The sequence below is a fragment of the Saccostrea cucullata genome, unplaced genomic scaffold, assembly GCF_032062105.1.
Source record: "Saccostrea cucullata isolate Sc308-1 unplaced genomic scaffold, CSIRO_AGI_Scuc_v1 ctg2947, whole genome shotgun sequence".
Classification (NCBI taxonomy): domain Eukaryota; kingdom Metazoa; phylum Mollusca; class Bivalvia; order Ostreida; family Ostreidae; genus Saccostrea; species Saccostrea cuccullata.
In genome coordinates, this window is record NW_026934520.1 from 1 (window position 1) to 27,821 (window position 27,821).

At 33.8% G+C, this 27,821-nt stretch overlaps 3 protein-coding genes across 3 annotated transcripts; 1 reads left to right on the forward strand and 2 right to left on the reverse strand.

The window, feature by feature from the left end:
• Positions 1–81: 81 nt before the first annotated feature.
• LOC134240937 (uncharacterized) lies at positions 82–1,568 on the forward strand. Its single transcript, XM_062723049.1, has 2 exons — positions 82–231; positions 1,036–1,568. The coding sequence occupies exons 1-2, from the start codon at positions 99–101 to the stop codon at positions 1,152–1,154; spliced, it is 252 nt and encodes an 83-aa protein (XP_062579033.1). The 5' UTR covers positions 82–98; the 3' UTR covers positions 1,155–1,568.
• Positions 1,569–1,969: 401 nt separating this feature from the next.
• LOC134240938 (kelch-like protein 40a) lies at positions 1,970–11,254 on the reverse strand. The gene is made up of 2 exons (XM_062723050.1): positions 10,952–11,254; positions 1,970–3,031 (listed from the first exon to the last, which is right to left on the reverse strand). The coding sequence occupies exons 1-2, from the start codon at positions 11,238–11,240 to the stop codon at positions 2,568–2,570; spliced, it is 753 nt and encodes a 250-aa protein (XP_062579034.1). The 5' UTR covers positions 11,241–11,254; the 3' UTR covers positions 1,970–2,567.
• Positions 11,255–25,594: 14,340 nt separating this feature from the next.
• Positions 25,595–26,755, reverse strand: LOC134240942 (uncharacterized). The gene is made up of 2 exons (XM_062723052.1): positions 26,497–26,755; positions 25,595–26,266 (listed from the first exon to the last, which is right to left on the reverse strand). The coding sequence occupies exons 1-2, from the start codon at positions 26,753–26,755 to the stop codon at positions 25,896–25,898; spliced, it is 630 nt and encodes a 209-aa protein (XP_062579036.1). The 3' UTR covers positions 25,595–25,895.
• Between the last annotated feature and the right edge of the window lie 1,066 nt (positions 26,756–27,821).

The window sequence follows — 27,821 nt, forward strand, 5'->3', positions numbered from 1 at the left end:
TTGCTTTAATAAAATGAAGTGACAAATATAATCTCTTCAGCATGTGAAAAATAAACAACATTGATGAATCTAATTTTGGTGTTTGTGTAGAATTCATTATGGACATTGGAGCTTCTACAGGTGTAATACTTGATCCTACCTACACTGGTAAAGCTGTCCGTGGTCTGGTCTCAGAGCTACAGAATAATCCTCAGAGATTCAGGGGAAAACAAGTTCTGTTCATCCACACAGGTATGCATTTTTTTTTTTTACACATTTCTTATGCACTGTTATTTGTTTTAAGTATCAAGCCTCCCTTCCCCCTGGATAGTTGTACAGTTGTACCAGGTATGGGAATTATGTGTTCCCCTCAGAAATATATTTTCTCTGTAAGTGTGACATAAAACTTATAATGACAATGTGTGTATAAAGTTTGATCATGCCCTAAGCTATAGCTAATTTCTGATATGATCCTTAATGTACATGTACATACATTTGCAGTACAAGGTCTTCTGGACCTTCTAATTATAGTACTACACAAACTCTGTGACTCTGAGAATTAAATTTCAACATGTTTTCTCTGATTCCTAATTGTGACCATTTGAATTTTTACACATGTTAATTGAGTTCTTGTTGTGAAATTCTAATCAAATTTGCAATACTTGAATATACTGAAGTATACATCTATTTCAGTTTTCTAATTTAAAGACTTTATCAAAAGTTTGAATTTAGCATAAATACAACTCTACTGATTGAGACTTGTACTTAAAAATTAGCAAATTTTTAAATCTCTGTAAAGTATAATTAATAATAAGATTATATAGTCTGATTTATGTTTGTGCTCTCTAATGCAAATAGTTTACATTTCAAGAAAAAATAAATTGTAAAATATTTTTCATATAAAAATATTTTATTTAAGTGTATAAATTGCTTTTAAGCATATTAATCACAAAAGTAAATAAATTTAAAATAATGTATTTGTATAGTTAAGATATTTTACACCTTAAAAACTAAATGTAATGTAAAAATATTTATACCTGGTCAATTTTATTTCAGGAGGAACCTTTGGACTCTTTGATGGTCGTATGAATCAACTTTTAAAACAAAGAAACACACCCAATAGCAGTCATATTCACATTTGGAATGAAAAGGGTGACTCTATAAACCCTAACTGAATCGATATTTTAAACAATATTTAGATTTGTTTTATAAATGTTTTAAAATCATTAACTAGTATATAGATATAGAGAGTAAACTAGAAATCAAAGAAATGCAAAAATATAAACATGATTCATAAAATTGGTGAATTAGATGTGAAGAATGCTTATACAGCTTCATGTGAATAAAAATCATACATATAGAGCATAGTTGTCATTACATGTATTTATTCACATTTAAAATGAAGACACACATATGGTGGCTGTTTCTGCCCCTTCATGCAAGATTTATTTTAACATGTAAGAAAATTATGTCAACATGCAAGATTATGTCTACATGCAAGACAATTATGTTGACATGCAAGTTACACATTTTGTATGTTAATCTGATTTTAATATGGTTAAAATCACACATGTGAGCCTGTATCTACGAAAATCAATACAATATTTCAGTCGATAAAACTTATAGCAATAAAATCTATTGAACAAATCTTAATACAAATGAAAATATGTGTATAAATAAGGAGGTATAATACTTTATATGTTGATAAGTTGAAAAATTATAAGTCTTAGACAATATACAAAGTTATCACACAACAAGTGTAGAGCCATTTACGCTTCCGTAGATATGCCACAAACTCTTTGAATGTCACACAAAAAGAACTGCAACAATATTGAAAGAAAAAAAATATGATTTAAAGAAATGCATGTTCATGTAAATGATTTGAGTTTATTTTTCATCGCGGGGGGGGGGGGGGGGGGGGGTTCAGAGGAATTTGCTTTGTACATTTCTTTCATTTGATTTGATATTTTTTTTTTAAGGATCTTTCTCTTTTAACAATTAATAAAACATATTTTGAGTGTTTTTAAAGCAATACGTAATACAACGCATTTCAAGTAAGTTCGTATGTGTTAAAAATTAACCCTGAATAAAATCAATTTTAATGCTGTGTTCAAACGTTCAAACCCAAAATTCACTGATTCTGTTGAGAAAAGCCGATTTGAAATGAAATCCAGTTCGGATTGGACATTTTAAAAATCTTAACAAGGAAATTATTTATGGAATATGAGAAATTTTATCTGTTTGCATAACTATCACGTCACTAAATTCTATTACATGTACTGAACAATATTTATCATTTCACCTGTTGAAAAGCATTCTTCCAAAAGAAATCGCTCTATTGGGTATGAATTAAAATTAGTATCAGTTTTTGCAAAAACTTATGACATAATAGGAGAATGGATATACCATAATTTAGTATACGTGGTATATTGAGTTGAGGCTAATGGAGATGACTAAATTTCCCTCCCACACAACCCAATATGTTACATATGTATGTGACACGTTTATTACATTCTGCATTTCGTTTATTTACTAATTTATACCAAGTACTCATCCATGCAAGTGTTTACAGAATATTGGAGATACATTTAGTGCCGAGGTGTTGTCGACGACAAATAAAGACCCCCAGACATTATTCCAGGGGGGCCATTAATTGTCTTGACACCGGTAGTAGAGGCGTGTTGCAAAAAATGCGAGTGTTTGGAATGGCAGGTGGTTGAACCGGAGTGTAAAGAGTCGAGTTTTTCGATTCTGGCCTCAAATAGCTCTAATTTGTCTTTGTCAGTCAGTCGTCCATAATACTTTTCTATTTGTTTGCAGGAAGACAGGGTAAATGGCACTAAACATGCAAGAGTTCTTTTACGAAGATTTGGCAGGTCGTATTCACCACTGTAATAATAGAATTTGAGTAGAAATTCCAAATCACAGATCATAGTCCTTTTTTTTGCTTTTTTGAGGTCAATCTCTTTAAGCAGCCATGCTTCACAGGTTTTGATCATAGAAATGACTTGGTATTCATTTGCCAATGGAAGTATATCTTCGATCACATCATCTATAAGTATTAAAAATACAGAATAAATAAATATAATTCTATGACATTCACCGTGAAAAATCTGACAGGAATATTTATTAACATACTTAGTAATGTATTACCATAAAACTAACATGAGTGGACGTAAGACTGACTAAGCGTTTAACATAAGTCTTAATACTTTACATATATAATTTTGAAATTATGCGTGTTTTGCATATTTTAATTTTAATATTAATTTTAAAATTAAAATTATACTTCAGTAAAATTACAATTTATTGAAGGTGTTGAAAAAAGCTTAAAGGTCCAATTAACAATACAAACACAAACGCTACAAATAAGGAGCAACTGAGCAAACAAAAATCTCAAAATTATCAGAGGTGGGATCAGATCCAATGGAGGAGCGAGCATCCCCTGTCGACCTTTCTCATGATCCTTGTCATTAATTAAGGAATAACTGTCTTATTTTTCGAATTCATGAAGTGATCAATGGATTGGCTTGTGTGATAATTTGCATAAACGCCGAAGGCGTTTATGCATAAAATTATCACACAAGCCAATCCATTGATCATCTTCATGAATTTGAAAAATCTGACAGTTATTCCTTATATTTACATGCTTTGATTCCGCCAATCCACGGGCGCCAAGCCTGCTTCTCTCTAGGTGTTGTCCCGCCCTGCACGTGGTTTTTTTTTTGGAACCGCGCCAAAACATTCATGAGGAAATCAATTACATTTACAATTGGTAATTTTATCTCGGACAAAGACATTGGAAATGTAAATATTGGAAAATAATGGAAAAACCCATTAATAATTCCGTGTGTAAATAATGACCAAACAATTCTTTGAAAAACGTCAGTCAGCATTTGACTCAATGATAATTGTATTTGCAGACAAGGTTATTGTATCGACCATAGAACCTTAAAACGAAATGGTGAGCTTAAGAGATACTGGTGATATTTTTTTTTGTCACCAACTTGTTTGTTAATAACTTTCTTCGATTTAGAAATTGTTCATGAGTAGAGCAAGCTCGATCTTGCCTATCTTATCAACTGAGAGATGCAAACCGCGTATGCAGGTGAAAAATGTATATTACATAAGATATAATTACAAAGAGAACATTTGAACTTGTAACAAAAATAAATTCTACAATTTTGAGTGCTTTTTTTTTTTTATTTCAGAACGCAATTAGAACTAGGATTGCATGTATAATACAATGCATGTACATGATGTGTCTTGATTTCTTTGTTAAATATATAAATCATAATTCCAAAGTATCAAAACCCGATGTTTATAAATAGGATAATTGGAAATGAAACATAAAAGTGTTAAGATAAAAAAAATAAAACAATATAAAATACGGCAAACAGAGCAAACACGGAGCTCCAAAACATCGATTGGATCAGGTGCCATTGAGGAGTTAGCATCCCCTGCCGACCGGTCAGCCTTCAATGATAAATTGTATTTACTGACAAGGTCATTGTATCGACCATAGAACTTACGAAATGGTGACTTTAAATGAGTCTGCTGATACTCGCGTTTCATCAACTTGTTTGTCAATAATTTAACTCGTTTTAGATAGTGTTCATACGTAGAGCATGCTTTTGCGTATCGAATCGACTGAGATATATGAACTCCGTATGCAGGTGATGAAGCTGTGTTGTTGCATAACTAAAGGAAGTTGACAATAGAAAAGTTAAAGTCATCAGGTTTATCATAGAGCTTGCTATGCTGTTATATTACCATTTATGTCTTTTCAGATATCCAAATAGGAAACATATGTGTCAGACTCTATGGTATCTTATATCTCAAGCTCACCAGGATATCGTATCGACATAGGAATGGAAATAACCATTATTAATTGACAATACGTCGTCGATATATCTAAATGTCGATTTGAGAGCTACTGCAAGTGTTTTAGATTCTTTTCACGCATAAGATTTTGAATAAATTCTGATTCATATGAATACAAAAAAAGGTCTGATAACGGGGCGCAAGTAGTACCCATGTGAAATCCAGTAGACTGGAAGAGCTGGTCTCCAAAAACAACATAGATATTGTCGATCAGAAACTCATGCATGTTTTTGATGTCAACTTCGGAGTACTTGTGTGTATAATCAGAATTTTTTTAAACAAAATAATCTTGCATATGACCAATTTCAAGGTAAGTTATTTTACGAGTAAATTCCATTTTTATTGACAAAACAGCTGTCAATGATATCAAAAAGCCTGGTTGTGTACAAAGTTGTAAAGTCTTCAGTTTTTAATCTGTTGATTTTTGTAAAATCTTCAGATTTTTAATTGTCCAAAAGTTCCTTGGAATTTTTATGTGTCCACGTCTGATTTACACCACTTCTTGAATATATTGTTGCACAGCATTCTTGAAGTTTCTCTGCACTACTGTTAATATCTTAGTGAGGAGTAAAGAAAGAGACTCGGTTGAACACTTAATTACTGGTACTATGTATATGATTTTGAAGCATTTTTCCTCAGAAAAAAATTCTTCTTTAAAAATAAACCAATTTCAATTTCGAAATATATACGAGTACAATATCGACGCAAACCATGTAGATACGTTCAAAATTTAAATATTTTTCAAAGGACGTGTCGCAAGTGTGGCCAGTGGTTAGAGCGTCAACTCTAGAGTCCACACCCTATTACCGGCAACTGTGACAACCGATGCAACTGTGACAACAGACGGCAAAGTTATCAATCAATATGACAGAGACTTAATTGATATCATAATTTTGACTATTTATAACATTCATTTACTTTCGTTTCATGGATTCCCGTTTTGATCTTACCTTAAATTATTTTTCTGTTAAATATAAAACCATAATTCCTTATTGAAAAAAAAATAAGAACAAAATAAACCTAAATTTCAATCGTTGTTTAGGAAAAACTTGTCAAATTGAGCTAATATAATAAAAACTGCTATTCTACGGTCATATTTCTTGTTATATGTAATAAATCTAGACTCTTTACGACATTACTTCAAAATATGGATAATTTAAGTTGTTTAATAAAAGCGCCGCAAGCGTTTAATTTTGTTTGGTGAAATCATTTTGGCTATCGTGTACAACAGACGAGGCAAACAATGACAGCAGATTTAAAACGAAATACGGCAATCGGAAACAGTGGATACAAAGTTGGATAAAGTATGAATTTAGCTGTATCCTGATACTAGTAAGCTTCAAATTTCGCCAAGACATATTTTGACTGTTAATATTGGTCATATGTATGATACTTGCTAACACAGGAATTTATGGACACGCACCCCCCCCCTCCCCCACGAGATAAAAAAAAAACATCGTAAAGATCTCATTTTTTAATTTTCCTATTATACACATGATGAATAAGTGTAATAAATATCATTTGTGGAAAAAGCCCGGGGGATTCATATCGGACGGGGGGTTATTCCTGTCCACAAGTACCTGTGGTTGCCGACAGCTACTGAATCTAACTATTATTCGATAAGTACATGAAAATGTTTCAATAAGACGGATTAATGTTCGTAAAGAAGATGGGGGGGGGGGGATTAAGGCGGGCGAAATGCCTATAGTGCGACAGATAAGAAGTGAAAATTCAAATCTCAATTATATCAGAGTTTTATTTGATATTTTATCTAATAATGAAGTTTATTGTAAATCTCTACAATTTACAAAAATCTCACACAGACTGAAAATATTTGCCTATGAAAAAGCATACACACAAAAAGGATCATTTTCTCATATTTAAACATTTTTTTTTCAATATGAGTGGGTCTTCGTTCCATTTTTTTTTAAAAAGATGATCCTAAAAACATGGAGCGAAGACCCACTATACCTTAAAAGTACACTTTTATGACAAAACATTCGCATCTTTCAGAGAAATACTTTAAGTCCATTAGTCAAGGGTAACCGGTGTATCACAAACATGATTTAAATGCCAAAAATCATCATGAACCATATAGCATAGTGGGTAAGGTGTTATTCTTAATCTCAAAGCAGTATGATTTCTCGGACTTTTATTGCTAGGGTTCGAGTCTCACTAAAACCATGTAGTATTTTTATAAAAGAAAAATTTTTTACAAGATATTTTTTTCTCAGAAAAGGTATTTTTTAAATAATTTCATAAAATTCAATAATAAGAAGTTGATCCAAATACTCAATTCACATACTGAATATGATTTCTTAATATTTGTCGCTATAGGCAGTATGCCCGCCTTGTTCCCCCATCTTCTTTTGTTTTCCAACGATAAGGAACACAAAACGGATAATTGGAACTGTTAAATATCAAGGACAGCAGTAAATTACTTAAAAGTAAAGTATTTAAAAAGAATATAATACATACGTATAATCATTTTTTATGTACAAATTTTATGTAGTTATAAACTTGGGTTTTCATAATTGCTGATTTGGGCATTCCTCATGAAGCTGTTATGTTTGTTGCAGACTTCAGCGACAAAATTGTACACAGGAAGAGTTTTATTGCACATTATTGTCGCTAGCTGCGATGTTGCAGCCGACATTACAACTATTGCTATATTATCTTGCAAGAAATCAAAATGTTTGCTGGAACATTGCAAGAAACATACATGCCTCTATATACAGCAGCAACATGTTCGTTGGAAACACTAAATTTGACAAACCGAGGGTTTGCAGGAAGAAACAAGTCAAACCAGCCAACGAAATGTAGACTGTACCTAGGTCAACAAAGAATTCGCCATTTTGAAATATTTGAATTGAAGTTGTAGATACTTGATTCTCGGTATTTTGGTAGGAATATACAGTATTCATCATTTTAAATGATTACAAAAGCGCTTAATTAGGTACATGTACATGTATATACAATGTCGCACACAACGCTTGGCTGATAAGATGTGGTTTTGTTTTAATTTTATTATAAAAGTAATGACTATAACTTTTCAATCGTCAACTTCCCTTACTTGTGCAGGAAAATACCTTCATCACATACATACAGCCTGAGGGTGTACTCTCTTTGATTCGATACGCACTACGTAGGATTTTCTAAAATTTCTAAAATTAGGTAAATAATTGACAAACAAATTGACTAAACAAGAATATCAACAGTCTTGTTTTTAAGTCATCATTTCTTTTTTTTCTATAGAATGTCCATGTCAGCAAAAAAAATTTTCATTGATTCAAATGCTGATTGACTTTCACCCCATATATTTATTAGGCCATCATTTGCACACATTGAATTGTCGAATGATTTTTTTTTCGATCGTGACATGGATCAAACGGCGGTTGTTGGTTGGCAGGTGATGATCACTCCTCCATGCATGGGACGGGTCGTGCCCACTTCTGATGTTTTAGAATTTCCCGTTTTTCTGCTCCATTTTATATTGTTTAATGGAGTTTTGAGCTTGAATACTGAACGTTACTACATGTAGTATCTTCATATCCTTCTTTGAAAAATCTTATATTGGTAGCAGGTTAAATCCAGCGGTAAACCTCTTTTGCATGGGAAACTGATTGCTGTAAGCTTTTCAATACTAGTGACAGACTTGCGGCAAACACAAAGGTTTTTACAGTTTGTTATGGTTTCTTTGGCTTCGTTGCAGCAAAGGATCCTTTGCAGCAATATTTGTAGCAAGTTTAATTTGCAGCAATGTATGCTGAAGACTTTCAGCAAATGTTTGCAGAGTGATTATATTTCTTTCTTAGACAATCATCTTCTGAAATAATAAATTATATAATGCAGAGATATCTGACATTTTTGTCAGTGAACTTGATAAGAAAAAAACCGTTTAAAAAGTTGAAATCCAGATTAAAATAAAGATGTTACCGATTGCCATTATCTGTCGTCAGTGTTTGCCACAATAAACGAACATCTGTTGTTCATGATAGCCAAAATATCTTGATCCATCAAAATCAAACGCTTGCAGCACACTTGTTAAACAACAAAGACCATCCACATTATAAAGTTATGGTGTAGAGAGTCTAAATTAATTATATACAACAAAAAATATGACCGCAGAGTAGCAGTTTTTATTTAATAAGCTGAGTTTGACCAATTTTTTTAAAATAACGATTAAAATTCAACTTTATTTTGTTCTTATTTTGTTTCAATAAGGAATTATGGTTTTATATTTTACAGAAAAATAATTGAAGGTAAAATCAAAACGGGAATCCATGAAACGAAAGTAAATGAATGTTATAAATAGTCAAAATTATGATATCAATTAAGTCTTTGTCATATTGATTGATAACTTTGCCGTCTGTTGTCACTGTTGCATCGGTTGTCACAGTTGCCGGTAGTAGGGTGTGGAGTCGTGGGGTAAGGACTTAATTACGTCGGGGACACGAATCCCACTGCTGGACGTGGAGGCCGGTCCTTCGGATGAGACTGTATAAACCGAGGTCCCGTGTCGCAGTAGGTGTTTGTAGCGTCTCAATTGAATATGAGTGAAAAATTCTCAAACGATACACGATATTTAATTTTTACCAAACAAAGAATCAAAGGACGTCTGCATCCTTAATTTTGGTAAGGCTAGCTATATTGGTTTGGGTTCCTGTTTCTTTTTTGCAAGTGTGGTCTTTGATTCGCTTCTTTCACATGTATTAAATTGAGTAAATCTAGTTTTTAAAAAGAAAATGTATGGACACTTACATGTCCGGTAGTTTGAATAGTTATCCGACCACAGAAAACAATTCGCTGTTCCAATAGTGAATAGAAAATAATATTTTAACTAGGAAGTCTGCTATTGCAAGCAATAGCGTATTTCGTCCCGAACTGGACAAGACTTTAATTTTTTTTCATCAGTAATACAATACCCATTAGCTAAGCTTGGACAACCATCAACTCTTATCAGTCCTTTCGGTACTTTGATTTAAAAATCAGAGCTAAGCGCACGTGCACGCACGTACATGCATATGCATGATGACCATACCTTCTTGTAGGAATCCATTATGTCTATCTATGTTATAAATCCCATCCTGTTTGGTTGAAAACCAAAGGAGTTATTGCCATTTAAAGTTTTAGTCAATCAGATTGCAGTGCACGTGAATGCACGTGTTTTCATGATTATTGTTATATATCATATTATAAGATATCCTCATGCATGACTTTATTTAAAATTTCAAAGTATATCGTCAAAAAACAAAAAAAAGATATTAAGATTTTCGTTTCAGACTATCAGAGCAAAGCGCACGTGCATGCACGTGAGTTCACGGTAATTTGACAGTGTCATATTATCAACACTATTAATAAATCCTTATATAATATACTTCTATAATGAGTTTCAAAGCATTCCATCAAAAAGTGTCAAAGTTATAGCTACATTAAGTATATATATAAGTCATTTCACATGTTGCAAGCGCCCGCACGTGCATGCGTATGCGTGCAAAATGACCTTCGTTCCGTTCATCTACACAACATGCCTAATAACCCTATAAAGGTTTAAGCTCAATTGGATGGGCATTTTTCTAGAAGCTTGGACAACCATCAACTCGTATCAGTGCTTCCAGCACTTTAATTAAAAATCAAAGTTAAAGAATATCCACTTTTCCCCTGTTTTCATGGATATACTATTGACAATTTCCAATTTTTAAATCCATTGAGCACAATTACAGATACTAATCATTACATCAATAAAATTTCATGACGAATGTTCAAGGGACCAGAGAGAAAATTCGCGGACAAAATTCGTCGCTTTTTGCAGGTTTCCATGGCAACGGTAGCCATTTTAAAACTGAATGACCACACAACTACAACCAGTGATCCTCCTTTGAGGAAAGTTTCAGAAATATTGTCCCAGCCATCTCCGAGAAACAGCTTGTACAACAAAAGCATGCATACAATATGCAATATGTCGCCCCCTTCTTCGTTCGAAACGACATAATTCTGAAATTCGATATCAGAGATTCATATTCTGATATGAATTCATCGATATATGACATTCGAATTCCTCGATAGAATTCCTCAAGGTAAAACTTACCTTTTAAATCCAAGTATTCATTTGGGGATAAACACATTAGGAAGTTCTTGAATGGTTCGTACTTTTTCCCAGGTAATTCAATTTCAGTTGCATTTTTTTCTTTAAAATCCGAGAAAAACAGGGACTTGAAAACCGGAGACGCTAAAGCCAGAACCGATTTAACGGTGTACAGCTTTTTTCCCTCTACAACAAAGGCAATATCCGTTACTCCTGGTTCCTCGGGAAATTGATCAGTGGCTTCAGTATGAGTAGTCCTGGGTTCGGCTGTTAAGTTTTCCATTTTGCGCATACAATGCAAAGGGGCTTTGAAAAAATTGGTAATTTGATTCAAGTCGTGATAGTGCGACTGCACATCTGTTTATATTGTCTTATCAGTCAATTGTGCATAGTGTCAAATGTCCTTAATGTTGCATGAGTTTATGATAGCATTGTAACGTGTGTTAAACCCTATTGAACTATTGATAAATTTATGTTGTGTCTCCAACCGATCCACGAACCACGCATGTCCGCCACTTATCATGTATTTTTCCATAACCATAGTTTTGTTATTATACCCCCGGCTTGAAAAGCGGCAGGGTATATAGTAATCGTTAATTCCGTCCGTCTGTCTGTACGTCCGTCCGTCCTTCCGTCCGTCTGTTACGCTTTGGGGTACCCATCTCTTATCCGCAACAAAATATGTGTCGGATCAAAAAATAAAATAGAAGGTGCACAATGGCAATATGTAATAAAGATTCTGTGAAAGTTTCATTAAATTTTCTTCAGTGGTATGAGGGGAGTTGCGGATAATAGATGGGTACCCAAAGCGTAACAGACGGACGTACAGACAGACGGACGGACGGAAATACCGATTACTATATACCCTCCCGCTTTTCAAGCGGGGTGTATAATAATTTTACCATTTCATGAAGAATCCACTTTATTAATTCTTATTTGATTTTGCAAGTGTTAATTTTTATTTTACCGCTTTGTGCGAAAAATGCTAGTTATCGGAGAATAGTTATGGAAATAAGTGATATAGAGATGGAATGAGGTGCTAACGAAGAATAGTAAGCACCCTTGTTGACAGGTCACATACGCCGTGAGTCTTGTTTCAAGCTTTTGGCGGGAACATGTCAAAGTTGAATTCAATTTTTTAAAAAAGGCCTTACAATATATTTAAGACAAGTCAGTCATTACATGACCAGCAGTAGGTTATATTTGCTAATAAGATCATCTTGACAACTATAAAGTTTACGAAATGCTTTCTTTAAACAGAACTGTTGGAAATTCCTGTAACATCAACTCATACGTGGGTAGCTTTCTTCGGTTTAAAAATTGATCGGACTCAGAGAATGCTCTTAAGTATCGAATAAGTTGGAAGATTCAAACACCATATGCAGGTGATAGCAAAGTACATGTACTACAAAATTACAGAAGTTGACGATGGAAAAGCTGAAATCATCTCGTTTTTCATACAATTTAATTGTAAGTTGTCCTTTGTTGTATATCATTGGTAAAACATCCCAGTAAGAACTGATGTGGCCGACGCTGTGTTGTCTTTTGTTTCAAGTTCACAAGGATGTATGGAGTCGGCAAGAGAATGAAAAAAAAACTATCTTTAATTGATAAAACGTCGTTAATAATTATGATTACAGTGGATGTTTGGATTAAAGAACGATCAAAAGATGATGATTTAACATAATTATGATCATCGTTTTCAAACTGAACATGCAACATAAATTCATGTATTAGTAAAAAAAAAATATGTAGAAGTCTAGTGACACTAAACGAAACACGAGAAACAAAAATCTGTAGATGCCTTAATTCTTTGAAAATAATTCGATTTAATTGCTGAAAATTAAATCGCGTTATTAGAGAGGCCCATATTCGGGTTATCGGGTCATTAGTATTTCCCCGTTCTTTCAACTTTTGGTATTTTAGTCGAATCCTTAGGACTTCCTTTTCCGTTAGAGAATGAAGGGGAGCAGACATATCCTGCATCTCAAGATAAAAATTTGTTTATTTATTTTATATTGTGTTAAAAAATTCATGTTATGCATGAAATTTAAGGAGAATGTTTCTAGCAATCTTTATTTTCGTGTGTATTTGCATCATTACGTACATGACTTTTCGGATGTTTTTCGATTTTGAAAAAACCACATGCGTAATATAAAACAGAAAAGTCGTAACGCTTAGTCAATATCTGAGCAAAATATAATTATAATGAATTTATTTACAAAAATTGTCGAAGTCTTAACGCTGAGACAATATTTAAAATAATAATAATAACTTTATTTAGTATTAGGCCTATTTCTATATTGTATTTCTTATTCCAAAGTCGGTAGTTTCAGAAAATGCCTAGAGTTAAACCCGCTGCCAAGCCGGCGAAGCGGAAATCAGCACCTACGAGCGGGCCTAAACCAAAAAGTGGGATTAGTCGAATCTACAGAAGTTTCGTCAGAGGAAAACATACCCTGTACAGACATTATTGTTACCATGGTTACGACAAGTGTGGTTACTTTTTCCACTAGTTCCAGCACTGAATCTGATTTCAATGTAAGACAGCCAATCATGTTGATACAACAGGTAATGAGATCGATGGTCAAAAGGGTTGTTACTAATTGCTTTAACTTAAAGTCAGCTAGGGATAATGAGATTGGAATTCTGAAAAAAGTTTTTAAAAATTATGCTGGAAGAGTTACTGGCCCATTCCATTCAAGACCCTTTCCCAGTCTCAGGCTTTAATTCACCTGTTGGTAGGGCTGGGCAATAATATCGATATTTCAATATATTGCAATACAATGACAAAAAATATTGTATCGCAATACGATTTTGTAATATCGATATATTGGCAATATGCTTAGATTAAGGAATTTTGTCATTAAATATAAAAATGGACTAATGAAAGTTTGTTATTAAGCCAAACAGTAAGTCAGAAGTTGTTTTGTAGAAACATTTCAGAGCATAACTTAAATGATTTTTTTCCGTGTTGGTTACTTATCATAGTTATGTACATTCTGCATGTAAATTAAAGTAAATATAGTAAGAAAATTCCATTTTTATTACATTGAAAATATTGCAATACATATCGCAATACAGTTTAAAATATCGCAATATATCGCAATACGAAATCTCGGGCCAATACCCAGCCCTACCTGTTGGTTTAGTACCGAAAAAATTAAGATGAATCATTTAAGTTGATTCATCATTTATCTTAACCAGAAAACTTGAGTGCTAATTCCTTTATTGATCCATCTTTCTCCTCAGTCAATTACTTCTCATTAGATGATGCAGTTAGGTTACTAAGTTTGTTAGGTAAGGGGGCCTTGGATTGGAAAAAATGGACTTCAAGTCTGCATTTAGGTTGCTTCCTGTTCACCCGGCAGATCTTTGAGCTTTTAGGATTTAAATAAATATTTTGTGGTGTCTTGTAGTCTTTTTGAGGAATTTTTTTTGGTTTCCTGGTAGGGCAGGTAGGAATACACGTGATGAACTCATGTCATTCTTTGTGGGGCTATGCGAGCAGTTAGGTGTCCCCTCAATAGCTGATGATAAAACAGTGTGGCCTTCCACTCCCCTGACCTTTTTTGGGGTTTTGAGTTAGATTTGTTTGAAATGATGTTTAGAATCCCAGTTGATAAGTAGAATAGTTTAAAGGATTTGATCAACAGTTTTATGTAAAGAAAGAAGGCTACCCTAAAAGAATTTAAGGCTCTTGCAGGTTTGTTGAATTTTTTGTTTGCGTGCCATTCTGTTAGGCCGGGCATTCACTAGGCATAATTCATGACATCATGCAAGGGGTCTGTAAACCACATCACTTTATCAGGGTTTCTGTGGTGGTTTAGGAGGACTTGAAAGTGTGGCTTACTTTTTTAGATTTGTTCAATGGCTGCTGTTACTTTCCACAAATTGACTGTAGACAATGATCAACTCCAATTATTTACTTATTAGTTCATAGATTTCAGAATTAAGTTATGGCACTTTCTTCAAGAATCATTGGTTGTTTTTTAAGAGGCCAAGTGAATGGGTTGGTACTTAAGTAATCAGGGACATAACATTTTTTAGCTTGTTCCAGTTTAAACAATATACAGTTCAGGGCTTGTCTTATTATCTTGTGGGTCACATCCGATTTGGCATCCTGATGAGAAATAGGATAATAGATAATCTGTCATATTCTACGGTAAGAACATATCTGTCAGGTACAAGCTTTAAATGTCAACTTGATGGTACTTGAGACTTTGTTGTTGTGAAAAAGATGGTGGTAGGCATGTCATGACTGCAAAGTTCTGTAGATGCTAGATTGCCAATTATATCAAGAATTAGTTCGTTGGGGATCAAAACCTTACAAGAGATAAATAAGAATGCCAACCTCAAATTCATTGATGGCTAATTGTTTGTATTACTTCTTAAGCACCTCAAGCAGTATAGCTTGATAGGTTTTCTAATACCTTAATACTAAATCTTATTTTAAATATGATAATTTTTGTTTACAAATATTTCAGAGGGTGTAAGAATATGTACATATTTTTTGATCATCAATATTATGGCATGATTTTGGGATTTCAACAAATTGTGCTGCCATGATTACTTAGAATAGAAATTTCTGTGAAATTCTTAGAATAGAAATTTCTGTGAAATTCTTTCAAAATGCTACTCCTCCTACAGTTTTGGTCTTATTTCAAGATAACTTGGCACACAGGTGGACTATGCTAGGATACATGATTCTGTGCATCGGTTTTTATATTGATGAGTGGCAAGGATCATTTTTCTATTTATTGCTGTTTTAAAGTTTCAAGTATCAACTGCTACTTTTCTCTTCCTTTGTTTTAAGTATAAACCAGTAGAGCTACAGTCTCAACAGAGACTTCTGGTTTTGGTTATGCTAGAAAAAATGGGGGGGGGGTCCAATTTGGGTTATCCAGATTGAAAGCTAATATCTGGTGGCAGGGAAAAGGCGGCATGAAATGGTGACATCTCCTCCCAAAAATCAAATTAATGTTAAGGTATGAAGATACCCCACAATTATAATCTTGTTCTACATTGCAATGGCAAAGACATTGGTCAAATTACATTATGTGTTTTGCATTATAGCATAAATAATTCTTTTGACTCAATTTTAGTTCTGTTACCAAACAACAATTATTGAAAATTATTTGGTTTCAGATATTACCAAGATTAATTTGGCGTTATGCTAGGGACGACCATGCTCTTACTAAAGTCGGGTTTTGAGTTTATAGCTGTGTTGTTGGCCCATCAAGGGGGATATATTTGTTGCCCAGAGTTCACTTTGGTTGATCATACTCTACTTTAAGAGGAGGGGGTGCACTTGTCAGAGCAAGGCAATGAGATATTTGTTGAAACTTTGAGGAAAGCATTGCATAATTTTAAAATGTCAAGGGTGGGCTTTAATGGCCATGGCACTCTATTTCACTGACTAAATAATGTAAAGCACATTAAAATAGGCACGCAATAGATGTAACTGATGTGATTTTTTTATACACATTTGTCTTAGTATGCAATGTTAATTTATTTGCTTTGCCATTCTTTGAAAAAGATGGGTGCGGGGGGGGGGGGGTTATCATAAGCGTTCAGCTACCGCCATTGTGGCGGTGGACACATAGTGTCCATTGGCGCAATCTTTAGCTGAACTTAAATAGGGTTATATTTAGTGAGCATCTGTTCCCAGGGCTCGCTACAACTGTACATAATTATTTTCAATATGTGTGAAATTTCAATTTGCTTATTTGTGTCAGACTGGATGAAACATTTGCAATGTATTATTTGCCAGTAGGTTGCTTAACAGCTTCATTTGTATATTTGCCTATTTCATATTAATTTCTATATTTGCCTACTTCATGATGATTTTCATTTACATGTATTTGCCATTTGGGTTGTCAAAATCACCCAATGTATTTGCCCATTTCATGATGATTTTCATTTACATGTATTTGCCATTTGCCATTTGGGTTGCCAAAATCGCCCAATGTATTTGGGTCGGTAACCTTGGTTACGATTGTAACCAGTAACTAAATGTAATTTCCTGAAAATTGTAGTGCTGCCATGGCCATTATTCGCCATTAAACTTTAAGAAATTTATATATGTGTGGTTTTCTCTAATAATTCGATTTAATTGCTGAAAATTAAATCGCGTTATTAGAGAGGCCCATATTCGGGTTATCGGGTCATTAGTATTTCCCCGTTCTTTCAACTTTTGGTATTTTAGTCGAATCCTTAGGACTTCCTTTTCCGTAAGAGAATGAAGGGGAGCAGACATATGATATCCTGCATCTCAAGATAAAAATTTGTTTATTTATTTTATATTGTGTTAAAAAATTCCCACCCACCAACACCCTATATGTAATGTATGAATATATAAAATAAATTGTCTGTTTGGTGTCAATTTTCTGCTGCCTAAATTTTTTTATTTTCAGCCTTGTATATCTCGTAGTTCAACACCTAACTTCGTCATGGCGCACTGCATGGCTGTAACCTCGGATGGCAGTTGATGTAACCAACTGTTACCGTACCCGCACCAATGAAGTTACAACTCTCTAGATGCATTCCACAATCTGTCGTTGGACTTAAATAGTGATTTATATGTGAACCTCGTACATCTCGTAATTCAACACCTTACTCCGTCATGGCGCACTGCATGGCTGTAACCTCCGATGGCTGTTGATGTAACCAACTATTATCGTACCTGCACCAATGAAGTTACAATTCTCTAGATGCCTTCCACAATCTATCGGTGGACTTGAATAGTGATTTTTATGTGTGTGAGTATCTTGCCCCAAAGCTCACTTTTGTCTTACATGTGACTGATTTTCGTACGATTCCCGATTTGTATGTATAACGGATGGAATAAGACTATGCAATCTTTAGCTGAACTTAAATAGGGTTATATTTAGTGAGCATCTGTTCCCAGGGCTCGCTACAACTGTACATAATTATTTTCAATATGTGTGAAATTTCAATTTGCTTATTTGTGTCAGACTGGATGAAACATTTGCAATGTATTATTTGCCAGTAGGTTGCTTAACAGCTTCATTTGTATATTTGCCTATTTCATATTAATTTCTATATTTGCCTACTTCATGATGATTTTCATTTACATGTATTTGCCATTTGGGTTGTCAAAATCACCCAATGTATTTGCCCATTTCATGATGATTTTCATTTACATGTATTTGCCATTTGCCATTTGGGTTGCCAAAATCGCCCAATGTATTTGGGTCGGTAACCTTGGTTACGATTGTAACCAGTAACTAAATGTAATTTCCTGAAAATTGTAGTGCTGCCATGGCCATTATTCGCCATTAAACTTTAAGAAATTTATATATGTGTGGTTTTCTCTAATAATACGAAACGAAATTTTCTCGAAGTGTGCAGTGTAAAAAAAGATATTTGAGCTTTTCCAAACAGAATTGTGATGGCAGATCTTTTATAAAATGATTATTGGTTACATTGTATCAGGTGTACTTTGACATAACACCCAGAAGCTGGGAGGAGTCTTCTACAAATTGTCAGCAACAAGGAGCCTGGGAAGATCGCATTTTCACCACAGAAGGATTCAAGGTTCCGGGGTGACCCTCTGGTTTCCGCCAGGAACAGTTTTTCTGGATAGGAGCATTAGTTCACCAATCTTCATCGTTTAAACTCTTAGGTTGTAGTTTGTACCAATTAAGATAAATATTAAGATACCTGTTTACGTTGTTTTAACCTTTGTATATGTAGTTGTGTCCTTAATAACATTGGCTGTTTCTACTTTTAAAAAATCTAAATTTCAACTAAATCTGCTTGAAACATATTTCTATTAAACTGATCATCAAAAGTTAAAGTACATTTGCTGATTTAACTTGTGACACTGTAGTAAGTTTTTTTTTTAAAGTAAAAAATGCATGTTAATATAAGCAAAAGCATAAATCTATTTAGAATCCGTTTTGCTCATATGTAGAATTTACCCTACAATTCAATTGAAATATGCTTTTAAACCATTAAAGGTCTTACGGAGAGTTCTTGATTTTCTTATTGAAGGTTGCTTCGAGACCTATGATGCTACCGTACATTTCGATTTTAATGCTACTGCTTCTATTCCAAAACACACATTTAAGTACGCTCATTATTGTGGTAAATTCAATGGTATTACGGCAATAGGCATATCGGTAATCTACTACTAATCAAAATATTTTACACCTTCAGTGCTCATTAACTCCTTCTTTGTTTACCTCTCTGAAGTCTTCATAACTTCCACAAAAAGAAGAGGCCCAAAAATTGAAAAACGATTTTTATCTATCGTACTAGGGAACTTTTAATATTTGAGTACTATTTTTGCGTGATTTGCTTTAAGGCATGTATAAACTAACGATGTATGACAAACTTTTGGTTAAACAATGTAAAAACAAGATGTGTTTGTAAAACACTGATGCCCCCGTATGGCAACAAAGCAAAGATTAAGCTTTTATTAAATGCAAATTTAATTAATTGGTACCAAAAGTAGGGTATTCTCACTGGAAAACAATTGTGAAATTTGAAAGTAAGCTAATGTTAAAGGTTTTTAATAAGTACAAAAATCTCCAAGGTCAAGGTCAAAAGGTCAATGTAATTAGTATCAAATGAAAGGTCTTGCCACATAAAATACTTATGTAGAGCATGAAAGCCCTAGCCCTAACCGTTCAGAAGTTATGGTTAACGTTCAATTTCTTAAAAAGTAGGTCAAACTCCAAGGTCAAGGTCAAAGGGTCAAAGTTATTGTTATCAAATGAAAGGTCTTGTCATAAGGATCAAATATGTAAAGTATGAAAGGAACTAGCCCTAAGTCTTTAAAAGTTATGGTCAAGTTTGCTTTTTTAAAGTAGGTCAATCTAAAAGGTCAAAGGGTCAAGGATCTTCATATCCAATGAAGGGTCTTTTCACAAGGATTACATATATGAAGTATAAAAGCCCTATCTCTTACTGTTCAAAAGTTATGGCCAAGGTTAAAGTTTTTCACAAGTACGAAAATCTACAAGGTCAAGGTCAAAGGGTCAAGGTTGTTGGTATCCAGTGAAAGGTCTTTTAACAAACATTACATATGTGAAATATAAAAGTCCTGGTGTCTACTGTTCAAAAGAAATGGCCAAAGTAAAATTTTAAAATTTTTCTTAAAAAGTAGGTCAAACTCCAAGGTCAAGGTCAAAGGGTCAAAGTTATTGTTATCAAATGAAAAGTCTTGTCATAAGAATCAAATATGTAAAGTATGAAAGCCCTAGCCCTAACTCTTTAAAAGTTATTGTCAAGGTTTGCTTTTTTAAAGTAGGTCAAGCTCAAAGGTCAAGGTCAAAGGGTCAAGGATCTTCGTATCCAGTGAAGGGTCTTCTCACAAGGATTTCATATATGAAGTATGAAAGCCCTATCCCTTACCGTTCAAAAGTTATGGCCAAGGTTAAAGTTTTTTCACAAGTATGGAAATCTACAAGGTCAAAGGGTCAAGGTTGTTGGTATCCAGTGTAAGGTCTTTTAACAAACATTACATATGTGAAGTATAAATGTCCTGGTGTCTACTGTTCAAAAGATATGGCCAAAGTAAAATTTTAAAATTTTCATGTAAAAGTTGGTCAAACTCCAAGGTCAAAAGGTCAAATTTGGTGGTACCCAAAGAAAGGTCTTGTCACAAGGAATACACGTGAAATATGAAAGTCATAGCTCCACCAAATCAAAAGTTATGGGCAAGGTTAAAGTTTTTGCAAACAAACAGACAGACACGACAAAAACTATATACCCCCGAAACTTCGTTTACGTTGGCATAAAAAAATCACTCAATGCTAGAGTAGGCGAACGTGACTATCAAATGCGCTATGGCTCTTTTGAATAACTATTAAAATTGATATACTGGATCAAATTAAAAGAAAAATACAAATCCCTTTTTTTTAGTGCAAAAGACACGATTGTGATCACTATTAACTAATACCCACGTACAAAAAAGATTTCCACAAAATGTTATAATTTTTTGAGTCTTTAATGAATGAGGTAATTGTAATCAATTATAATTATTTACAGTTTATTGTATGGTCATAAGTAACCTTGTCCGTTTTTGAATGCACAGTAAACTAAAAAACACATAGGTAATCAAAGATTACGAAGCCACCTCCACAAATGTTATCGATTTAAAGCAATATGAGCTGCAACTTTGATGTCGGAATTTTTTTGTTGCAAATTTGTAAATAACTATTTCAATGAAAGAAAAAAATAACGTTAATAAACTTCTCCTGTTTATGATGGCGATGGAAGAACTATTTATAAGCTTCTATTGATTCAAAATTATATTATTGTCGTCTTGCACAATAATGATTTCTTATATAAAACTGTATCTGGATTGCATATAGAAGATTTTTTTCTACTTTATTTTAGACTTATTAATCATAGAGGTTTAAGTTACATATAAATTTATCATAATAACACGTTTTAAAAGCAAATTGAAATTTTCAAAAATTTGGTGTATATCCCTCTAAGGATATTCAAGCAAGTTCTGTTTAACTAGCTGGTTTTATAGGTAATTGGAAATTGACATATTCCAAATACTTAACCTGGTCACTCATTTGGAAAATGTAGATCAGATTCAGCATCCGAAGCAAGTCTCGATTGGCTATTCATAGATGCATCATCCAAAGACAAGTGAAATCATAACATGTCATAAAATTGAAGAGCTACTCCAATAACACTTGTTATTCATCTGCAAATGTACATCAAATCTAGAATCTTAAGCAAGTCTTGTAGTGTCATCCCCAGATGCATCATCCATGCAAGTTTGTTCCAGGTAGGGGTTATAGTTACTTGGGACTGAACCTGCTACTAAAAAAATTTAATCTGGTCACTCCACTGAAAAATGTAGGTCAGATCCAGCAACCGAAGCAAGTCGAGTAGTATCTTTAGATGCATCATCTATGCAAGTTTGGTTCAGGTAGGGCTTATAATAACTTGGGAATAGACCTGCCTCAAAATCAAAAACTTTAACTTGGTCACTCCACTGGAAAATGTAGGTCAGATCCAGCATCCGAAGCAAGTCTAGAAGTGTTCCTTTCTAGATGCATCATCCATGCAAGTTTGGTCCGGGTAGGGCTTATAGTTACTTGGGAATGAATATGCTCCAAAACTTTAAGCTGGTCACAAAACTTTAAAATGTAGTTTAGATCCAGCATCCAGCAACCGAAGCAAGTCTGGTAGTATCCATTCCTAGATGGATTATCCAATCAATTTTGCTCCGGATAGGGCTAATAGTTACTTGGGAATGGACCTTCCCCAAAACTTTAACCTGGTCACTCTACTGGAAAATGTAGGTTAGATCCAGCATCCGGAGCAAGTCTAGAAGTGTTCCTTACTAGATGCATCATCCATTCAAGTTTGCTCCGGATAGGGTTTATAGTTACTTGTGAATAGACCTTCTCCAAAAACTTTAACCTGTTCACTCAACTGCAAGTTTGGTAGCGTACATCCCTAAATGCATCATCCATGCAAGTTTGGTCTGGGAAAGGGTTATAGTTAATTGGAAATGGACTTGTTCTAAAAACTTTAACCTGGGACGCCGACGTTAACAACGGGGTTATAACATAAGCACATCTCGACTTCGTCGACGTGAATTTTAAAATGTTATCAGTTTAGATATCTTCATTTATATGACAATTAATTAAATCTCTTGATATCATTAAAATTATTGCATACAATCCTGGGGCCCGTTTTACAAAGGAACTTTCGACTAAAACCAAAATCTTAGGATTTCTGTAAAATTTTGCAAAATTAATATTTCTCTTTGAAATTATTTTTGTAAAAATATCTTACCACATTCTTTTTAAAAAGTTAAAACTAATTTGAGATATAATGTTAGTTAAAATGTTATATAAAGAAAAAAAAAATTGGTCTTAAGTCGTAATTCTTTTTGTAAAACGGGCTCCCGTCTTATAAAGATGCGCAAACAAACATTTCCAAAAAGCCCAGTTAAATAATTGAATGGACCCAGCACGGTTCTTTTTCCCATGCAGATACTTTCGCATTTATCGGCGAGAAAGTAATATTTGATATCATTTTTTTACCATGAATTCACAATACCTTTGTAATTTTTAGCACTGAAAATGCAGAAAAAAGAATTGTATTTTAATCATATTCATTCTTTAACATTTTCAAAATCAGAGTAGCTTTAGAATTGGTAAGGGAAACATTTCTTAAAACCTGAGACCACAAGATATAGGACAATTCTTAAATTACATCATCAATGCCTTTGTATAGTTATATACTATTCAAAAAAAGTAAGCATAGTAGGAACAATATCCTGAAAAATGTTTGATAATTTTTTCATAATTTCTTATTTAGAAGGATATGATGCATTCGAGTAAAATGCATTAGGCCATTCCAAGTTTTTTTTCTATGTTTAGCGTCCGCGTGCGCCTTGGTTTTTGACCGTTTTTGACACCCCATGTAAGAAAAAACACACAACATCAGGAGTCCTGAAATTGATTAATTAAGTCGAATTTTATGAATTTTGTCAATTTATCCAAATAATTTTGTACAGTAAGCTATATTGGGTGTATTTTAAGCATTCAATCCCGTGTTTTTGCTTAAGAATAGATATTTCTTCTATTAAATCACTTAAGTTAGATCAAATCATTTGAAGGGCGTCATTTTTATGATTTTTAAGCCTGTGTTTTATGTTTTAGCTTGTGTGTTTTTTGCAAATAGGTAGGTAGGTTTTTGAAAGATGGGTGGACGCTAAACAGAGAAAAAAACTTGGAATGGCCTTATTTTTTAATGCAATTGTTAACTTTACAGCTATTCTACAAATCTCACAGACAAAAAGATCTGATTTTACAAACTTCCTTTAAATGTTTGATCTCAATTTTCATTTCTTTGTTTCTGATGCAATTTCTTCAGACACAAAAGGGCTATCAAAAGCGGGGGTTCTCGATATTTTGAATCTGGTTTTATCTGAAAATTGACGCTTTCTAAAAATGTTGCATCTGAATGTTGCATATCACAAAAAGGGAAATTGGATCTGGACGCAGGTATACCGCATTCTACAATTGCAAAAGGTTTTAATGTTATACACAGCATTATATCTATCCTATAAAACATAAACATATTAATCATTAACCTGGAACACCCAATGTTCACAAAAAAATAAGGAAGACCACATGTACATGTAACAAAAGCAGCACAACATCACTTCAGAGGATTACGTAAACTTCATGAATGTAACACAATGACGTCATCAACAGCAATTATTCATGCCATTGTTCTGACCCCACAACACCCCAAATACAACTTCAAAGATCTCCGATCAATAGAGTATGACCTCAGCATCACCGCTGATAATTTTGGTTGAGCTAATAGTCAAAAATGTTTATCGGAAAGCCTTTTATAAGTTTTTGTAAGGCTTTATAATGAACGTCAGGAAAACTGCCCTCATGACGTTAAAAAAAATTGGTTGGGGAAGTGTAATAATATGGAAAATGCTATCACATAAAAGTAAGAATAATCTGGTTCGTATTCAAAGGACTTTAATAGAAAAGGGTACTGTGGGGATCCGGGTTTGAATAGGTCCTCAGTACCCGTTTGCTTTCATAAAAGGCAAGTATATGGGGCGGTCCTTCGGATGAGACCGTATAAACCGAGGCCCCGTGTCACAGCAGGTGTGGCACGATAAAGATCCCTCCCTGCTCAAAGGCCGTAAGTGCCGAGCATAAGCCTAAATTTGCAGCCCTTCACCGGCAATGGTGACATCTCCATATTAGTGAAATATTCTGGATAGGGACGTTAAACAGTATACAATCAATCAATCAATCTGACAATACATAGCGACATACGGCTCGTTTGACACCCCCATTCTTGCAGAGCAATAACAACCTGTTTCTGTCATAGTCATCTAAAACGTCTTTAACCCCAATTGTTCAGCACTGGACAAAATGAATAGACATGTTTTATCAAAGACAATCGCATCCTCAGACTCTGCAACAGCTGTCCAAAACTTTACATTTGGAGTGGAAGAGTATTCCTGTACAGTTTAAATAACACACATTTGCTTCCATTAGATGCTGTTTTTGGCTATCATTTGTGCCTGTGAGGTGGCACACCTGATATTGATATTTAATTACCTTAAACTGTCTAAGATTTTAGAACTCTTAAGCAATTATGACTTATAGATAGTATTCATATTGTAAACCACATTTCTGCATTAGCAGTACATCATTTTACTAAATAACCTTTATATTCAATGTTTCGCTAAAATTCTACTATGAGTTTCTTTTTTGGAAGAGTATATATTCAAATCAACAATCATTTTACAGTCTAAAAGGAATTTATTCATTTTCAAAACGACCCCGAGTGCCGAGTTTAATTACCTGACACAATTCACAATCTGGAAGAAGCACCCTTGCCTATGATAACCAAAACAATTATTTTTTTTTAAAATAATATCCAGGAATAGCGGCGAAGATTTTCAAAGAATTTAATGCAAATTCGCTATATATTCAACAGGGCCCCACCTTAGCACCAGAATCCCTGACACTGGGGCCATAAAATTAATAGTTTTGGTAAAGAGCTAAATGCTTGTAACAACCATACTAACAGTTCAACATCTTGATGTCCAGGAGTTATTCAGAAGATTTTTAAAGATTGCATTAATTTCGACGATTAAGCCCCACCGTCGGGGCGAGGGGGCAGGAATAATGAATTTTCACAATTTTTGATCCTTTCACTCGCCAATGCTTTATGGTAAAATTAGTTAAAATTGGTTCAGTCCTTTCAGGGAAGAAACTGAAAATATGCCAATTTTAAAACTCGATGCATGACACGTCACACGACGGACGACGACAAACGAAGAGAGATAACAATAGATCACCTGAGTGACCTAAATTGTTGGTACCAAAGGAAAAATATTCTCATGAAAAAATTCAATTTGAAACATTCCAGTTTGTTCAAATTACATTCCGTAATAATGTTATGAGTACATGAGGTGTGATGTATCCCTTTTTCTTGATATGGTATCATCTAGATTGGAAACTCGCTTTTCTAATAATTCGATTTTGTTCTTGTCGGAGAGAAGCGCATAAAACTCGGAATCTTTGTAACTGTTGAATTGAAACTTGAAGAGTTTTTTGAAGGTTCTATCATGCAACTTTGTCAAGTTATATTCACAACTGTAATAGTAGCATCTCAATAAAAATTCTGATTTTCCTTCCCTCGAAATTTCCATATTTTTTACAAACTCTCTTCTTTCGATTTCTTTCAGAAGCCATGCTTCACACTCTTTAATGATAGCATTAACCCGGTATTCCTTTGCCAGAGGAAGAATTTCTCCAATTGTATTTCCTGAAAATACAAACAATAGTACAGAAATCCTTCTTACACTAGTTCCATAACCGATACAAGGGTTTTCTCATATTCTAGTTTCTTAAATTTTAATTTTTTTTTTTGAAGGAACAGGAGACTTTTAGAATGCCTCATCCGAATTCATCTGTGATTGGCCAAATAAGTCACAAAAGAAGGTCAAGTACACAGAAGTCATAAAACACAGTTGATAATGGAAGCCATTTACTTACCATCTAATTCTAAGTAATCAATTGGAATTATACACTTTAAAAATTTCACAAATGCGTCGTGCTTCTTTCCAGGTAGATCTATTTCAGATGCATATTTTTCTTTGAAATCCAAATTAAACATAGATTTAAACACAGGAGAAGCACAGGCAAGTATTGCTTTAATTGTATGTACCCTCTTTCCTTCAACAACAAATGCAATATCTGTCACCCCAGGATCCTCGGGGAATTTGTTTTCTTCTTGAAGTTCGTCGGTAGCCATTTTTCTATTTATCAAAGGGAGTACACGTATCAGTTTAACAATAATTAAGATACCTTATTGATAACATCAGAAATAAATTTTCGTTATCAGTCAAGGTTTTATGATTTATTTATAAACACCCTCGTATACATACATCATGAGACTCTATAGACTAAGATATTAAGCACGATTACCCGGTAAGATGGGGGGGGTGTCAAATAAATATTAAATTATTTTAATGAATGAATAAGGAATACTCAGACTCTTAATTCAATCAATGCATTTTACAGCTACTTCATGATCTTATTTCTATGCTCCCGTACTCAAAGATTCGGGGATATATTAGTGGTTAGAGCGACTGCTCTAGAGTCGCGAAGTAAGGAGTTGATCCTTATGTCACGGGTTCGAATCCCACTATGAGGCGTGGAGCCAGTCTTTCGGATGAGACCGTATAAATATAAACCCGGTCTCTAAGTCCAAAAGTGGGATTCGGGTCCATGTAAAGAAGACAAAACAAACTTTCGAAATTTCCAAAATCCTTCTTTTTAAAATCTGAATCTACCACTTTGTTCATGTAGATAGATTGGCATTTATCGAAAAGAAAATAATCTAAGACGTCATTATTAAAGGGACATGGACACAGTATCAACATATCTAAAAACAAACAAATTTTTAATGTTTACAAATTCTAATTAACCCCGTTGAAAACAATTGATGAGCAAAAATTTGAACATCATTTGTTTATTTACAAAGTCGATTCTAAACAAAACTTTAAATTCTTCAAGCTCATGTCTTGTTTTTGTTTATATAGAAAATATATTTGTAACAAAACGAGATTCGGCAAATCACTAGAAACTGTGTATTCGTATGTAGAATTAACTCCTTTATCGATAAAATCTTTTTTGAACGAATACTAGTACATAGTAGTAAATTTAACATATGTAAACAAAGACATGGCACGGGCCCTGTTTACACAACAAAGGTTTGGAGTTCTAAATCTGTCTTGTATCTCAACAACTATAATTAAATGTTTGATAACCATAAATAATATCTTAAAAAAGTATTTGTAAACATAAAAATAGAGAAA

Coding starts and splice junctions, on each gene's coding strand:
- LOC134240942 (XM_062723052.1), bottom strand. CDS start 26,755: ATGGCTACCGACGAACTTCAAGAAGAAAACAAATTCCCCGAGGATCCT. Junction 26,267..26,496: donor TGATTACTTAGAATTAGATG/GTAAGTAAATGG, acceptor TTGTATTTTCAG/GAAATACAATTGGAGAAATT.
- LOC134240937 (XM_062723049.1), top strand. CDS start 99: ATGGACATTGGAGCTTCTACAGGTGTAATACTTGATCCTACCTACACT. Junction 232..1,035: donor AGTTCTGTTCATCCACACAG/GTATGCATTTTT, acceptor ATTTTATTTCAG/GAGGAACCTTTGGACTCTTT.
- LOC134240938 (XM_062723050.1), bottom strand. CDS start 11,240: ATGCGCAAAATGGAAAACTTAACAGCCGAACCCAGGACTACTCATACT. Junction 3,032..10,951: donor TGAATACTTGGATTTAAAAG/GTAAGTTTTACC, acceptor TAATACTTATAG/ATGATGTGATCGAAGATATA.